At 44.7% G+C, this 16,658-nt stretch overlaps 2 protein-coding genes and 1 pseudogene across 3 annotated transcripts in view; 2 read left to right on the top strand and 1 right to left on the bottom strand.

Annotated features, from left to right (window-relative positions):
• Positions 1-2,757: 2,757 nt before the first annotated feature.
• LOC123522669 lies at positions 2,758-6,055 on the bottom strand (annotated as a pseudogene).
• A 6,262-nt stretch (positions 6,056-12,317) lies between these two features.
• Positions 12,318-12,767, top strand: LOC101664556 (ubiquitin-conjugating enzyme E2 L3). Its single transcript, XM_004705094.2, has one exon. The coding sequence runs from the start codon at positions 12,324-12,326 to the stop codon at positions 12,765-12,767; it is 444 nt and encodes a 147-aa protein (XP_004705151.1). The 5' UTR covers positions 12,318-12,323.
• Positions 12,768-14,795: 2,028 nt separating this feature from the next.
• The window catches only part of MACO1 (macoilin 1), a 55,703-nt gene continuing 53,840 nt past the window's right edge, over positions 14,796-16,658 (top strand). For both annotated transcript variants that reach the window (XM_004705347.3, XM_045299070.1), the window contains exon 1: positions 14,796-14,842. In XM_004705347.3, the coding sequence (XP_004705404.3) occupies positions 14,811-14,842 (32 nt within the window). In that variant the 5' untranslated portion in view covers positions 14,796-14,810. The remainder of the gene's footprint in view (positions 14,843-16,658) is intronic.

Genomic DNA, 16,658 nt, shown 5'->3' with positions numbered 1-16,658 from the left:
GGTGCCCCTGAGCTGCAGGCCGACTGAGCTGGTGGCCACGTTGTCGCTTCTTTCATCTTGGACTTCACGGAGGGGATGTCAAACTTGGCACTGTTGGGCTGGAGCCAGTAACCCCCAAATCATGCCCAGTGGCCGGGCTCCAGACTCGGAAGGGGCTGATGAGCATTTTCTTTGCAATTTGTTTTTTTATAATTTCAAGCACATCGTTGACTGGTTTTTCACCAAATTCGTTCACACACTGTCCCCACCCTCCCACCCCCCAAAGAAAAGCACTATCCCTTTAAATAGAAATTAAATTCAGTGTTCTGAGAGGGAGAAAGAACAGGTTCCTGGGGCAACTTAGTGATGGTGGTTGCTTCTTGCTGGCAGAATTTGTGTATGAAGTTACTTCTGGTTCTCACGGTGTCCGTTCTAAACGGCACTTGCCTTGATGAAAGAAATTGTTTCAGTGGAGAAGTAATTAGTTGGCAAAGGAGAATTCTCAGTGTGCGGATGTAGGCTTAATTGAGTCCTCATGGTGTTATACCATTTAGCTTTTCTAGCTCTGGGACTTAGAGAAAGATGTGAGGTGACTGGTGACGCCTAAGTTGTCTGAGCCTTAACTGCGCACTGTGCACATGCCACTGTTTACACGTAGGGCCTGAGTGCTTTTCACAAGCAACGGGTACACGTTGTGGTGGGTTCTTTCTTTCCAACCCAAAAGCATTCAGAAAGCAAAGCGAAAAGTTCTTGGAAAGGTAATGAGCACCATAGATCACAGGAATAACTAATACAGTCAACAAATTTATATATATATTAATACATTCAATCAATACACATACATATATACGTATTGGAATACACTGTGTACCAGGCACTGTTTCAGCCATAAAGGATACAGCAGTGAGAGAAACTGGTTGAACGCCACATAGAATCAACCAAACCTGACAACTTGAACTAAAACAATAAAAAGGAGAACAATTCCCTACAAACTTAATGGATAGGGAAAGGTCTATTCAATTCAAGTTAAACACAGTATCACTCTAGAATCAAAGAAAGCCCCCCCCCCAAATCCCCCTAGCTATTGAAAATGCTTTGAGTGACCAGATTAGAAAAAGTATATTAGAGTTGCTAAACTATGGAAAACTGACATTTGAATGGTTGCTATTCACAGTAGCATGATAGTGTACCTCCATTTATAGCAAGAAGGTGGAGAGTCCCCGAAGCTTACTAGTGCTCTCCTTTAGGGAAACTTCTCTTTCGACTTGACTGACTGTGCCCAGTGTTGTTGCCTGCCCCACAGTTGGCACGCGGTCAGTGAGAATGCAGGTAAAGAAGTGAATTGGGTGTCTATGATGGTACATTTTGCTAGTGCTCTTTTGGAATATGAATTTTCCTACTCTTAGGAGTGTAATAGTAAATATACTATGCAAGTTATTCAGAATTTAATCTCAAAAAAAATACATCAAGTGCACAGATGTGTTTACCCTCCTGTTTGGCATTCTTTTAAGTTAAACGTTAGTAAAAGACAGAGATATTTTTGCTTATCTTTCCTGGTTGAAGCATCATATCAAATGATTATTGCCATTGGACTGAAGGACAGGATCCTAGTTGGGGTGGGTTTGTTTGTTTCCGCCCCTAAAGAGAGTTCTCTTTTTAAGAAGAGGTTTAGAAATCTCTAGCAAACAGAATTGAATGGGCTAGATAGAAATTATGACGTCTGAGGATTCATGAACCGCACATTGCTGTTGGTCATCAAACTTAAGTCTATACTAAAATGTTTTTTCACACATCTGTGGCCCACTTTGTTTCTCAACATCTGGCCTATTTTGGTCTTTTTTTGCTTTTCCTGAGGCTGTTGGCAGTTTTGATAACACTGTCTCATGTTGCCTGACCTTACATGGACTCATTTTCTCCTCAGTCCGTACAGCTCGCTAAGCGCTGGCAGGAGGGGAAGCAGCTGTGGTGAGGAGAGTCCTGTACCCAGGGCCTCGGGAGACTTTGCTGGAGACGCCAGTCCCAGCTCAGGCACGGTGGCCAGGCAGGACACATACTCTCTCAGCTGTCAAATGCATCTTGAGAACTAAGGGAGATAATGTACAGTTTGGGAAAACACAAATTCTATCTGCTTTTTAAATATTGTTTACCATAGTGTTATTATATTTTAACTTCCCCACTCCCACTCTTTTAAGGAGGCAAGAAAGATTAAGATTTGGTACAACCATAAATAATAGTGGTCAAAGCAACGGGTCAGTTGCTGTGCTTGGTCTTGCTTAAAAAATCCTGCTGCTGATAAGCTTTCAACCACAGGCTCCACTTCAGCCATTGTTACCAAAGTGCTTGTCAAGTGATCGTCTCATGTGTTTTCACGACCATGGCTGCATTAGGAATCTGTTCCAGAGGCACGGTGGAAAGAAAAGAAATTTTAGATTATATTAATGATATGTATCTATAGGAAGGCTTTGAAAAGTTTGTCATGAAAATTCATGATCTCTTAATTCCATCCCCTCCCCACATTTTTTGAGGCCCCCTCACATAACCCTTGGCTTGAGAATTGAAGCATGCTGTAGAAATACATTGTTCTAGTCAAGTTCTTAATCAAGAATAGAGAAAGGCAACAAGCATGGTGATAATTTTATATTAAAACCATTGGCCATGAAGTCTATTCTAACTCAAGTGACCATCTATAGCATAGTATATTTAATATAGTTTATATGCTCACTATGAGTCAGAATAGACTATGGGGTTTAGACAGAATAGGGTTTCTTTTTTTTTTTTTTAAGCATCAATTAACCCATTTATCACAGGCCAGAGATGTTTCAAATAGTGGAGCTTCTCCTGGTCTTTGAATTCCTTCAGTCTTCTGATGGCGGACTCTACTGTGACAGCAGAGGTGGTGTAGGTCCAGGCCCCACCAGCTACTGCAGGAACCACAGTGCCAGATGCCCACAGCGCGTCTCTTCATTTTGGTTTTGCCACAGAAGGAGCAAGTGTACTTGGCATGTTGGCGGATTTCAGTTTTCTTGACCATTTTCCTGAGGGAGGCACCATAGCAGGCCCTGTATTTTCCCACGATCCTGGCCTTCTTGGTGTGTTTGGCTATCTTACCGCAAACTAGTTCCAAGCCAGAAAGCCAGAATAGACAGGTTTCTAAGATTGTAAATCTTTATGGGAACAGATGGCCTCATCTTTAGCCTAAGGAGCAGCTAGTGGATTTGAACCATCTGACTTCATGGTCAGCAGCCCAGAGTTTAATCATACAGCACTATCCGGGCTCCTTTATAAGGATTAAAATTCCTTATTATTTTAAGAACATTGGAGCTATCACTAAGCTTGACACATAGTAGGCATTGAGTGCCCAGTAAATGCTGAATGAATGAATTAGATAAAGGGTTCTAAGTGCATCCTTACTCCTTGGCCTGCTAACCACAGGGTCAGCAGTTTGAACCGGCCCCTCTGTGGGAGAGAGATGAGGTTTCTGCTCTTGTAAAGAGTTACAGTTTCAGAGACTGGCTGGAGCAGTTCTGCCTTGCCGACAGCAGTGGTTCTCAGCCTTCCTCATGCGAGCCCCTTCATACAGTTCCTCATGTGGTGGGGACCCCCATCCATCACATTATTTTCATTGCTATTTCATCACTGTCATTTTGCTACTGTGATGAATCAGGCAACCCCTGTGAAAGGGTTGATCGACCCCCAAAGGGGTCACGACCCGCAGGTTGAGAACCACTGCCTTATAGGCTCCCTGTGAGTCAGCATCAACTCAGTGGCAGTGAGTTTCATTTTTTTATTTTAGGTACAAAACGTTTTCCAGGGAATTAGGAACGATATAGGCCAAGTTGCTGTGAGTCGGAATCGCCTTGATGGCAGTGGCTTGGAGCATCGGCTAAGACCTGGTTTTGTCTCCAGGCAGTCGACAGTGTAGTAGTAATACTGTTTTAGATGTTGAAGCGCCTTCGGTGACCAATGGCCCTGTCGAGCCCCACTTTACCGTGCACTTTCAGTGGTTCACCTGCCCCATGTTGGCTTCATTTGGCGCCGTGTGTTTTGCTCTGTTCTGTGTTGCACTAGGCGGAGTGTTTACTCCCTCACATGAGATACAGGTGGGTGTGTTGGAAAGCGTGAAAACGTGTTAGTAATATGAGACCGTGGAACGAAGGCTTCTGCAGGACAGGACGGTAGAGAGCCTCCATTCTGGGCGCTGATTCCCTCTACACACCTGTCCGCCTCCACACACCTGCACCCTCTCCCAGCAGTAATATCTCATTACAAACAGTCACCCGCCAGGTGAGGGCCAGCTGGAGTGCTGGGTTGGATTTGAAAGCCTTAATAAATCCTGTGTGGCCCACCCCTCCACCTGTCACCCTCCGCACCCCAGACACCCCTGGGATTCACTGATGCTGTGCTCCTTAGATGAGGTAAGCGATAACGTGTAAGTCTTGGAGGCAGAAACATTCATGTTTAAAGTCTCTTCCCAGCCTCTGCAGTTAAAATTGTTACTTAAAGTAGTAAGTACAAGAAGACTTCCAAGTAAGATGTTTTCAGCAGCAGGATCTTACATCTGTTACTGGCCGTTGACGAAGGCATCCCTGCCTTGGGGATGTGTGAGTACTTCCTGTCTTCTTATACTAGGCTCTGCTCCTAGCAGGGTGCCAGAAGCTTAGGCCGAGCAGTTCTGGATCTGCGTCTCACCTTCTTAAAGCTTAGTAACTTGAACCCAAGACCAAGGCCTGTCCTGCTGTCTCTTTGATATGTTCCCCCAACTTTCTATCAGAGATGCTCTTGAAAGTGACTTTGTAAAATAATTCAATTTTGTGTCCTTCCCAGCATCCTGATTTCCGTTTTTCAGGCCCCTAGCAGTTGTCTGGCCTGCAGAGGCTTCACGTTACTGCCTGCCTGCCTCCTCAGTGTTGTTTCCGAAACCTAGTTTTACCTCGTCGCTGGAGGCTGGCTTGACCCTTGGCTAATTTGACTGTGCATGTGTTCTTGCCGCTGAAACCCTAGATAACAACCAGTGTTGCAACCACAACCTCTAAAGCATTTTGGTAATCTCGCTGGGCTTTAACTTCTACAGTGCGGGATCTGACCTGAACGTGCTACATTCTTTCTTGTTTAGAGAAATGTTGGGGAAGGAGGAAGCAAGGATAATGGAAAACTTGAGGTGCAGTCCAATAAGGCTAACTCCTGCTATTTGTGGTCTTCATGAAATGCATGAATTTACCACACTGGAATGTTGGCGTTTAAGTTTTTGTGGTAGGTAGTGTACTACCTTTTTTTTTTTTTAAGGGGCACTTTCTTCCAACTTTCATTGATAAGCCTTCTTGTCTGAGTGGTCTTGGCAGTGTACTTTAGTTAGATCTTTTGAAAAGCTCCATAAATTGCTGCTTATGGGTTGAGGGGGAAGGAGGGGAGAACGTGATCATCTCAGATTATTTGCTTAAAAGCCTGGTGTTTTATCAGCAGTAGGCTTCTCTTTTCACGGGGTTCCTCATGGCCCTTCTTGACCCTCAGTGGACTCGGAGAGGCATTTTGGTGTCAGGCTTCTTGCTTTGTGCTATTCGCTCGCGTGCTGGTTGTATGCCTGCATGTCCCGGGCTTAATCCATCGTCTCTAAAGCACTTTACTTCCAGTCTTCTGTGGCCCTTTCTCTCAGATCTCCCATTGATATTAACCCTGGGGTTTTTGTGTGTCTGTATTTTGGTTTGTCCTTTTCCTGGCTACCATCCAGGTGCATATTTGGGACATATAAGAAAATATACCACCTATCTTGTGGAGTCGGGAGGGTCAGATAGAAGTTTCCATAAACATAGTTAATTAAGACCACCAAGTGAAATGCTGTAATTGTCTTACTTTCATGTTAACATTGAGTGTGGGCTTCAAATAAACTGATTTCTTTTCTGTGCTTATTAAATATAAGTGTGGTTCTCTCATTTTTAAGGATGAGGTCCAGCACAGCAATCCTGCAGGCTGTTGAGGAAGCTACCTTCATAAGATGGTGCCTGCGTACGTACTGCGTACAGGAGCAACACAGAGCCTGGGAGTGGCCCTTCTCCTCCAGGTCTCCCACCTTCAGGCACATGCTCGTGCTCTGGAAGCTTTATATAAACTAATGTCCGAGGAAATTCTTTCAGGCCATATAGCTTCTACTTGACATTTAATTTAGCTGGCATCGCATTGACCTTAGCTCATCAACCTTCTGAGGTACCTCGTATCCCCAGCCCCTTGAAACCCCTTCAGATCGTTACTGGCCTGTATTCCTTTGTGGTTGGTTTTTTTTTTCCCCCGCTGCCCATAAGACCACTCTGCTCACTTGAGTCATGGGATTGTGTAGTCAGTGGGTTGAAGAGGTACAACTAGTCCATTTTGATAATGTGTGTAGGATACACAGGTGCATTTTTGGCCTACTTAGTACAAGAGAAGCAGCAAAAAATACTCGTTTTGTTTTTAAAGGGTATTACTCTGTTCATCTGCACAACACTTTTGAAGACCAGGTAAAGGGCTCAGTACTGAAGGCAGTACGTGGCCTATCTTGTAGCAAGGACACTTGAGTGCCACCGAGAGTGAGTGCTGTGTTCGTGACCAAAGCAACCATTCCTGTGTAGGCGAGAGTCGTCTTTCTCAGATATGTCAAAATTGTCTTTTTCTAAACATTTCATTGTGCTTCTGACTTTTAAAGAGTGAGCTCTAATTTTTAAGTTACCTGTCTTCCCTATTACAGTGACAGTCTAAGTATGTGCTATGGTGTGTTTTTTTTTCCGATAAAGCCTATTTGACGATTATTTTTTTCTGCAGAGCTCAGTGTGTGTTATGAATGATGTTTATGAATTCAGAGTTTGCCAATTAAGGTGCTCAGCATTGGGGGGAAGTGGAGAAAGTGCTGACACACTGTGGGAATTGCACACAATGCCACAAAACACTTTGTGTGTAAATTGCTAAAAGGGAAACCAGTTTACTTGGTCAGTCTTCACCTAAATCACAATGCAAATTTTTTTTAAGTCACGGATTGTGTTTGGTATTTTAAAAAGAGGTGGTGCGGGGTATTCCCTTCAGGATCAGTGGTGTGAGTGGCGATACTGGGAGGGTGGAGAGAGGGTGGGTTGGAAAGGGGGAACTGATTACAAGGATCTACATGTGACCTCCTCCCTGGGGGACGGACAACAGAAAAGTGGGTGAAGGGAGACGTCGGACAGGGCAAGATATGAGGAAAATAATAATTTATAAATTATCAAGGGCTCATGAGGGAGGGGGGAGCGGGGAGGGAGGGGAAAAATGAGGAGCTGATGCCAGGGGCTTAGGTGGAAAGCAAATGTTTTGAGAATGATGAGGGCAATGAATGTACAAATGTGCTTTACACAGTTGATGTATGTATGGGTTGTGATAAGAGTTGTATGAGCCCCTAATAAAGCCCCAATTAAAGCAACAAAAAATAAAAATAAGGTGGTGAGAGTGTTATTCTGTTTTAAAGTATGCCTGCTCAGCTTTATAAAAATTAGCTTCTTTTGGATAATTGAAATATATCTAACGCGACTATGTCTTTAGGAAGAGGTATGAAAGGAACAGTAAGATCTCTTGAGTTTATAACACAAGGTGAGGAAGTCTAGATCGATGGACAAGCATATAGGCAGGTAATATTTGGATTCAAATACTACCTCTGACACTTGCTAGTTAATGTGATCTGGAGCCATTTTCAAGCCCAGAGTCTAACCCTCTCGCTGTCGTCCAGTCGATTCTGACCCATAGTATCCCTGTAGGGCAGAGTGAGTGCTCCTTCGGCTTCTGGGACTGGACACCTTCATGGGTGCAAACGGCCTCCTCTTTCTTCTGCAGAGTCACTAGAACCACCGACCCTGTGGTTAGCGGAGCAGTCCTTAATCCATGGTGCCACCAAGCCCCAAGCATAATATTACCCACTTTATAGAGGAAGGGTCATTGAGATAAGGCACTTAAAATACTTAGCACAGGGCACGGGCACAGAGGAATTGTTCAAAAATGGTTTGCTGTGGCTGCTATTGTTTGTATGTTCATTGTTTTATGTAGTCCAAAGAGTCTTGATAGCATAGTCATGGTGATGAGTTGGGCTGCTAAGTACAAGGTCAGCAGTTCGAACCACCAGCTGCTCCTTAGGAGATAGACAGGGCTTTCGACTCCAGTAAAGAGAACCTCACAGGGGCAGTTCTACCCTGTCCTATATTGGGTGACTGTGAGTGTGTGTGGACTCGATGGCAGGGAGTTTATGTCGCCCAAGTCGGGATTGGCTTCATTTTCCCAGGTGAGGAAAGAGGTTGCTGGAAGTTTAGTTGCCTAATGGGGAACCGTATCTATCTATTTGCACAGCCAATCTTTTTGTCTCATTGTATTGTGCTATATCATCCTTCTGAATGGTACTTGTGTGCATTCACATGTCCTTCCCCAGCTTGCCACTCGAAGTAGGGCAGGTGTCAGTGCCTTCCCTTTCCAGATGAAGCAGAGTTACAGGTCCCAGGAATATCTTGTCCATAGCATTGACCCTGACAACTTAATGCAAAATGTGATCCTGAACCAGGACTTTTATTAGTTCTTTTTGGTTTATAAGAGACCCTTGTGAGATAATGAGTGAAATTTGAATAAGGTCTAATTAGGTAATAGTTCTATATCAGTGCTTATTTCCTGGTTTTAGTAGTTACATAAGAAAATGTCATTGTGTCAGGAAATTTAGGAGTAAAAGGGGCATTATGACTGTAATTTACTTTGAAGTGGTTCAGGAAAGGAAACACCCATCAATATGCATACACATATTAGCGGGAAATGATAACATGAACTTGGTATAAAATTATTTATGGAATCTGGGTGAAAAGTATAAGGGATTGCCTTTTTCTTTTTTTGCAATTTTTCTTTGAAATTATTTCAAAATACAAAGTAATAAAGATCCAATATAACAGGTAATAAGTAATTTTCAGTAGACCTACCCTGAGGTGATGGCGCTTACATAATATGTACATATCACCCAACTGAAACTAAACCCACTGCTATCCAGGCGATTCCAATTTGCAGTGACCTCATAGGAGAGAGTTGACCTGCTCCTTGGGGTTCCTGAGACTATAAATCTTTATGGGGCACATGAAACAAGCATGCTAGGATTCTGTTTGATGTGGCGGTGTCCAGGCTGCCCCCCTCTGCTTCTCTCCCACGTCCAGATCTACCCACTCCTTGAATAGCAGCACCGGCTTCTGTGTCGGATTCACACGGTTCTTTGTGGCCGCCCAGCTCCAGACTCTGCTCTCACCTGTGCCCTGCAGCCTGTGAGCTCTCAGCTCCTTGGTTTTCTTTCCCACAAAGTGCCAGTAACTGCCCTGCCTGTATCACAGTCGTGAGAATAAAATGAGAGAATAAAAAGAGCATTTGGAAAAGTTGGAAGTGTTGATATAAATGTAAGGTGTAATTAGGTAGATGATGATATTTGTGAGGATACAAAGTCATGTACCAAGGGGTACCCAAAACACTGGAATAAGGCTCTGCTAGGTGAAGCTTTCGTAGTATGCATTTTTCCCACTGGGTGAGCATCCAGCAACTTGCTCTGAGTTAGTGCACCCAGTGGCGGCATCTGGGAAGTTTCTCTCTGGTCACTGAATTTTTTCGTGAAAGCATTTATGCTGAAATCTTGATTTTTGTGATAGCAAATTTAAGAGAACAGTGTGCAGCTGTGTAATTTTGTTTCGGTGGGGAAAATGCCGCAGAAACTGTTGTGATGTTGAATACAGCTTACAAAGACAGTGCTATGGGAAAAACTCAAGTGTACAAGTGGTTTTCTCATTTCAAAAAAGGTGAAATGTTGATTGATGATAAACCTCATTCTGGACGTCCGTCAACTTCCCAAATGGACAAAAATGTCAACTCATCGTGCATTCAGAATTCATTCCACCAGGTCAGACTGTTAATCAAGCTTTCTATTTAGAGGTTCTGAAAAGATTGCCTAACAGTGTGCAACATAAAAGACCTGATTTGTGGCAGATGGGGGACTGGTTTTGCTACCACAACAATACACCTGCTCATGCAGCCATCTCAGTGCGCCAGTTTTTGGCAAAAAAGAGCATGCCTCTCGTCCCACACACCTTACTCACTTGACTTCGCTCTGTGTGACTTCTTTTTGTTTCCACCAATGAAGACAGACCTGAAAGGACAGTGATTTGATAGTGTAGAAGAGGTGAAGAAAAAAACGAGGGAGGTGCTATCAGCCAGCCAATCAGATGAGTTTGAAAAATATTTCCAAGAATGGAATTATAGATTTGACAAATGTATTAAGTGTAATGGAGAGTACTTTGAAGGTGATAAGGTTGTTTTGTGAAAAAAATTAAATACATAGCTTTGGGGGGGATAATCCCATTGTGGAGGGTGGGGGACACCCTCTCCTATAAAAGGAATTTCTAAAACAAGGTTAAACAGGATTTTTTAGGATCTGTGGGTTGTTCATTCTCAACTGTTTTGCGACTTCGGCTCTCCTCATCCCAAACTCCACAGACTTCATGCTGTTGACAGTCGTTTTTGAGTCAGAACTGGGGAAAGCTCCGAAGCTCCAGTTGCAGGAGGTCACAGCACCTATTCTTGCCAGCTCTGTGCCCTGTGTGGTCCTTTATAAAAGTGCAGTACCACTTTCTGTGGTGGTCTCTCTCCTACGGGGTTCTTTATTTTTAATCTGGCATGTCTCACCCTGTGAGGCTTGTCACTGCAGTGACTGTGAGTGTGTGTGAGACTGATTCCAGAAGAGTTCTCGTTGCAGTCTGCAGGAGGCCTAGAATAGACGAGAAAAGCAGTGTGGAACAGCTTGGATCTTCGTAGCCATTTCCCCGTCACCGGGCCTTACACCAGGCGGTCAGTGCGGGTGCAGAATGGGGCAGTGAATCCAGTCCACTTTATGTTGAGGTTCATGCACAACTTTTTCTAATCTAGCATTGCTCAAATGTTTTTTGTCTGTGAACAGTTGTCTCTTACAAATGACTTCGGACTTCGGTTTATATGGGTTCTATTTACTAATGTTTACTGTATTGGAAATTACAGCGGAAACTTTTAAAACAATTATCGAGTCATTTAAGAATAACAATAATACATGCGTTGCATGGTGATATTATTTCTTAATGAAAGACATATTTTTCCAAAGTTAAAAAAAAAAGCAGTGAGGGAGAGGCATGGCTTTGTGAGTCTACACCGCTCTTGAGTGCCTTTCAGGGAAGCTCTTTGCGGGGCCCTGTTGCAGGTAGAGCCAGTAGCCAGGTGGCTGGATGGTATGGTAATCTGGCCCCAGAACAAGGCTGATGGGAATAATTTCTTCACAGTGAAGAACACATCCAGGAGATGGGTGCAAGTCCACCTTAATCCCCCAGGTTGAAGGTTGTTGACATTGCTGTGCCCAGACACCTTGTCAATCCATGTGCATCGGCTCACCCCTCCCTTTAGTGCAGGTGTGTGCTCCTGTTGGTGAGTGGCAGGCCATTCCTTAAGGGGAAGGTACGGTGCTGGCCACTGAGGATAAAGGAACGGGCAATGCCTTTGCTGTCACAGACTGTACAGCAACATGACCTAAAGTATCGCCTAAGGAGTATTGTATTGAAATACCCTCCTGGTGCAGGATGCTCTGTGGGCATACAGTGGGCATGCTTTAGCTTGGGGTCAAGAAAGCCTTTTCTTTGAAGATGCTCCTGATGAGTACTGAAGGTTGAGAAACCATGGAAGGGCTTCATTTAGTTTAAATGGTAGTAAGGTGGAGGCCTTGCCTGTGAATTAGGAGTGGAAAAGTAGCCAGGTACAGTTGGAATGCGTGCCATTGAGTGCGGATCACTAATAGTTTGGAGATGAGTACTGTTGATCCTATCAGAGCCTTTTTTGTGGGGCGTTGTGAACTCCAGTGGGTGGGCCATGATCATGAGAGGTCTGTGCTTTAGACAGTACTTCTCCAGTCTTGGTGTATACATAAGTGACCTAGGAATCTGGTTCAAATGTAGGCTTAGATTAAGTAGGCCTGGGGCCTGACATTCTGCTTCTCTGACAAGTTCATAATGATGCTGATGCTGCTGGTCCACAGACCATACCTTGAGCAGCAAGCCACAGATTGCAACATGGCCAGTGGGAGACTTTAAAGTACGTGACTCTAGAGAACAGAGGAGAGCTGTCTCTGGGGTTCTGCAGGGGTGCAGATCTTTATGGAAGCAGACCGCCACGTCTCTCTCCCTTGGAGTAGCTGGTGGGTTTGAACAGCTGACTGTTTTGTTTAGCCGAGCGCTTAACCACTGTGCTACCAGTTGCTCTGATCCTCAGTAGGGAGAAGTATTTGATAAAACACAACAAGCAGGATCCAAGATGGCGGCAGCAGGAGGTTGATGAAGGAGCTTGAAGAACTCCGCAAATGTAGAATGAAAAACTTCCCTAACATCCAGGTTGATGAAGCTAATTTATTGACTTGGCAAAGGCTTATTGTTCCTGACAACCCTCCATACGACAAGGGGGCCTTCAGAATTGAAATCAACTTTCCAGCAGAGTCCCCCTTCAAACCACCGAAGATCACCTTTCAAACAAAGATCTACCACCCGAACATCGATGAGAAGGGGCAAGTCTGCCTGCCCGTGATTAGCGCTGAAAACTGGAAGCCAGCCACCAAAACTGACCAAGTCCTCCAGTCCCTCATAGCACTGGTCAGCAACCCCCAGCCTGAGCTCCCACTCCGGGCCGACCTAGCCGAAGAATACTCTAAGGACCGTAAACAATTCTGTAAGAACGCCGAAGAGTTTACAAAGAAATACGGGGGGAAGCGACCTGTGGACTAAAATCTGCCATGAGTGATTCCAGCGAGTGTGAGCAGAGACCCCAGCAGTGCATTCAGATCCCTCCCCGCAGAGCAGGGCTCTGTGGAGAACTGACGCACGCGCCACCGCCCGGCGTCCGCTTGTGGCACTCACTACCTTTCTACAGTTTTCTTAATCAAAAGTGGTCTAGACAACCTGTAAAGAAAGGATTAAAATTTACCATGTTCTCCTTCACAAAAAAAACTAACCACAACAAGCTGTTTGGACCCAAAGTGTCCTGCTGCATATTGAATACTGAAGTTAATTCCAAGCACTTGGCATTACACAGAGGACAGGAAAGCTAAGGATTGAGATGGATGCCACTGGCATGAAACAAACAAACAAACTCACTGCCCTTGACTCGATGCTGGTTCTTGGTGACCCTAGAGGACAGGGTAGAACTGCCCCTGTGAGTTTCCGAGACTGTCACTTTTTACAGGAGTAGAAAGCATGCAGACTGCCTGGTTGTTTCGAACTGTAGACCTTACGTATCGCAGCCCAATGGGTAACCACTGTGCTACCAGGGCTCGTGTCAGTGAATATTCCAGAACCATTTGCGTGGTAAGGACCAAGTGAACTAAATGGCCATTAGCCTGCCTAGGGAAACGGGCAGGCACTGGGGATTGATGGCCACCCTGTAGTAATTATGCGGGCCCCAGAAAATTATTTAGGTGACAAGCAGCTAGAGATACTGGAAAGGAGGTGCACTTTATTTGGAAACAGAAGAAAGTTCAATACTACTTCTTGTTAATCATGGATGATGGATCCATAGATGAGAGTGTTACTAAATGGATCCAGGTAACAAATGGTTGTAAGTGGCTAAGGTAGGAATCGAGTGGGGGTTGGGCGTGGAATCATCTTCTAGTTAACATTGACTTTGAGTGATAGTTAATAATGACTTTGAAAGAACACCATCAAACCTGATGATTACCGATATCTTCTCTTTATTTCACTGGCACCCAGCATAGAAGCCTATAGTACTGTCAAAAGACTTTGCCTGTTTCAGTGTAGTATTATGGGAAATACAGCTTTTTGTGGCAGTTCTGCTGTAAGACTTTGTTGAAGATGTTTTAGAGCTTTTTAGCAAATTTATTTGGATCAGAGAATTAAAGTATCCTCAGATCCCCCATAAACCCTATAATGAACTGTGTACATAAAACTATTACATAAATCTTGTGTTCATTGTGGTGTAAAGTTAATCATTTGGAATGAGTGTCACCTCCTTGGACGTGGCCAAATCACTTGACCTTCAGAGCATGGAAGGAGAGGAGTGTGTTTCAGTGTCTACACTGATGAGCGTCGTTTTGTTTGTTTATTTCTCTTTGGACACTGTTTAATGTCGGTGGGCCGAAGGGTTCCAGCTCAGATCATCATTTTCACACCGAACCCTTGAGCCCATTTCTCCGGTCTCGTCCGTGCAGCCCGCGGTCACTTTGTTCTGCTGTTCCTCTTTCCCTCCTTCCTCCTTTCCTAGCCCTTCTGAACTTTGCCCTTGCTGCCTTTTGAGCTCAAATGATGGAGTCTTTTAAGGTATGCATACTGTATTAATGTTGTTCCCTTATAGATCAGGCTGTCTATTGTTTAGCTGAAAATTGACCCCCGGGGGTGGGGGGGTGGGGTGTCCATGTCTGTGTGTGTGTGCACATGCCTGTGCGTACATGCAGTGACTAAGGGCCACGTCTCAGGGCTTCCATGAGAAGCTTGATCTTTTTTGAATGATTTTGCATTTTGTTCTACAATTTCTTCCCACTCTGTTCAGGACTTTCCAATGCGATCTCCTTCAGAGCAGTTGGTAGCAGAGGTCCAGCACCTTCTAGTTCGTCTGGTCTCAGGGTCATACAGACCGATGTTTGGGTGGTGTATTAATTAGTCTCCTGGACTAATTGTTTCCATGTGTGTTCGATTTTCATTACTGTTCTTTCCTCCAGACATGGACAGACCGGTGTGCGCACCTTAGATGACTGCGTTGCTACTCAACAAAGTAGCATGTCGACTAGTGTCTTTGTGGATGAGAACATCGTTTAGATGGCTTGTCTTCTAGCTTTTGTACGTATTAGGTAAGAAGATATAGAGGCTTCAGTGACTATGGAATCGGGCAGCTGTCTCAAACTTGGTAAAGCTCTGTAAAGGCAGAAATGGCTCAATAAAATTAGAAGCCCGGTCCATTCCTTGGGCCTTCAGTATATGACAGTGTTTCAAAGCTCTGCATAAGGTCACACACTTCTTAAGGGCAAGGATGATGAGACTCCAGCTTTCATTGTTTGGACATGCAGTCCAGAGGGACCAGTCCCTGGAGGACACCATGCTTGGTAAAGTAGAGGGGCAGTGAAAAACGAAAAAGAGGGAGACCCTCAACGAGGTGGATTGACACAGTGACTGCAGCAGCGGCCGAGGAGCAATTATGAGGATGGTGCGGGGCTGCTGTGTTTCGTTGTGTTGTTGTGCATAGGGTTGCTATGGGTCAGAAGGGGCGACGGCACCTGGCAGCAATAACAGACCGGGCCGGATCACCTTTGCGAATTACTGTAGGTAGTCTGTGTGGGTTATGGGAAGGGCGTGAGGATGGCCCATGTGTGTGACCGACCGCATTTCCTTGGACATCTGCACTCGACACTGGTTCCATGTGCTGCCATTCTTTGGGTGAAATGATTAAGTCCTGACGCAGCAGTGTGGCTGGTGGCAAGGTGGGATCCCGCCAGGCTTTGGTGGTATTGGGGTCAGTGAGCAGTTGTCATGTACCTTTGTCACCTGGGAATATGGTGACGACCAGACAGGCCTGAGGTAGCTCCTCCTCACAGACTCACTCCGCTGCATTCCAGAGACAGCCCCACGCGAAATGTTTCAACCAGGAAAATAAATACATCTTCAAGCCATTTTATTGAAAACCCTTGGAAAGTGGAGAGTCTGCTATTAGTGTTCCTTCTTCAAAACCTAGACACATACTACTAGAAACAAAGAAAAAACACTTTTATTTTCAAAGCAAAGCTGCTTGGAAATCTGGTGTTAGTCTGGATATGTGCTCCTGAATGCCTGTGTGAATCAGTTATTGTTTTAATAAAATGTGCATTGCTTTCCACTGGCTAGTGACAGATTTAACATAACACTCCAGTGAGACTGAGGGCCGCTCTCATTGGGCCAAAAGAACTGTGTGGGAGAAACCAGAAGGTGGGATCTAGGATTCAAGCCTAGGCTGTTCTGCTTCGCCCTGGGCTGCATGCCTGCAGGAACCCTGGAAAGAGAAACTTCCTGCTGTCAAAGAGCCGCTGGAAACCCACTGTGGCTGACAAACTGTGTTGCATGTACCCTGGATGTTTGCGCGCTCTCGTTGACCTTACGACTTTAAAGAAGACAACAAAGTCCCCAGTGTTGGATGCTGCTTTGGTTTCTCCTCCCAAGTATCTTAAGTCCTTTTGTACTTCACTAGATTGTATTTCAAAATTATGTATTAAAACTCTTGATTTGGGTAATATATGTTCGAAAAGTTCATTCGAGTGCATCAGTGTTGGAATATTTGTGTTGCAAACCATCATGCAAAAACTTCAGCCCATGTCAAAGTGAATGTAGTATTTGCAACCGGTTTATTTTAGGACCCCTTTTTAATGCCTAAATTTAATCTGCTCTACAGTGGATAAGGCTAGAAGCCGCTGTCCCGTGGATCACGATTCCTGGTGATCCCACCTGTCTGAGGGGACTGTGTCCCACAGAGAGCTTTAATGGTGTGTTTCCTGCTTAATACTGTGTCTCGGTTTTGTCAGCAAATTCTCCTCTGGTGACTCCATGACACTGGGTATGGTCTTCACAGTGTGGGAGGCTTCTCACAATTACGTTTTGGTGGTTCTATGGCCATTCATCTCGTTTCCCTGCCCCCCCCCC

Source organism: Echinops telfairi, unplaced genomic scaffold, assembly GCF_000313985.2.
Source record: "Echinops telfairi isolate 266 unplaced genomic scaffold, ASM31398v2 ScPeMD7_7457;HRSCAF=8495, whole genome shotgun sequence".
In the NCBI taxonomy this organism is placed as follows: Eukaryota; Metazoa; Chordata; class Mammalia; order Afrosoricida; family Tenrecidae; genus Echinops; species Echinops telfairi.
Note: the sequence above shows the minus strand (reverse complement) of the source record. Positions and strands in the feature narration are given on the sequence as shown.

What these genes read in the sequence shown, in the direction of transcription:
- LOC101664556 (XM_004705094.2), top strand. Translation starts at nt 12,324, where the DNA reads ATGAAGGAGCTTGAAGAACTCCGCAAATGTAGAATGAAAAACTTCCCT.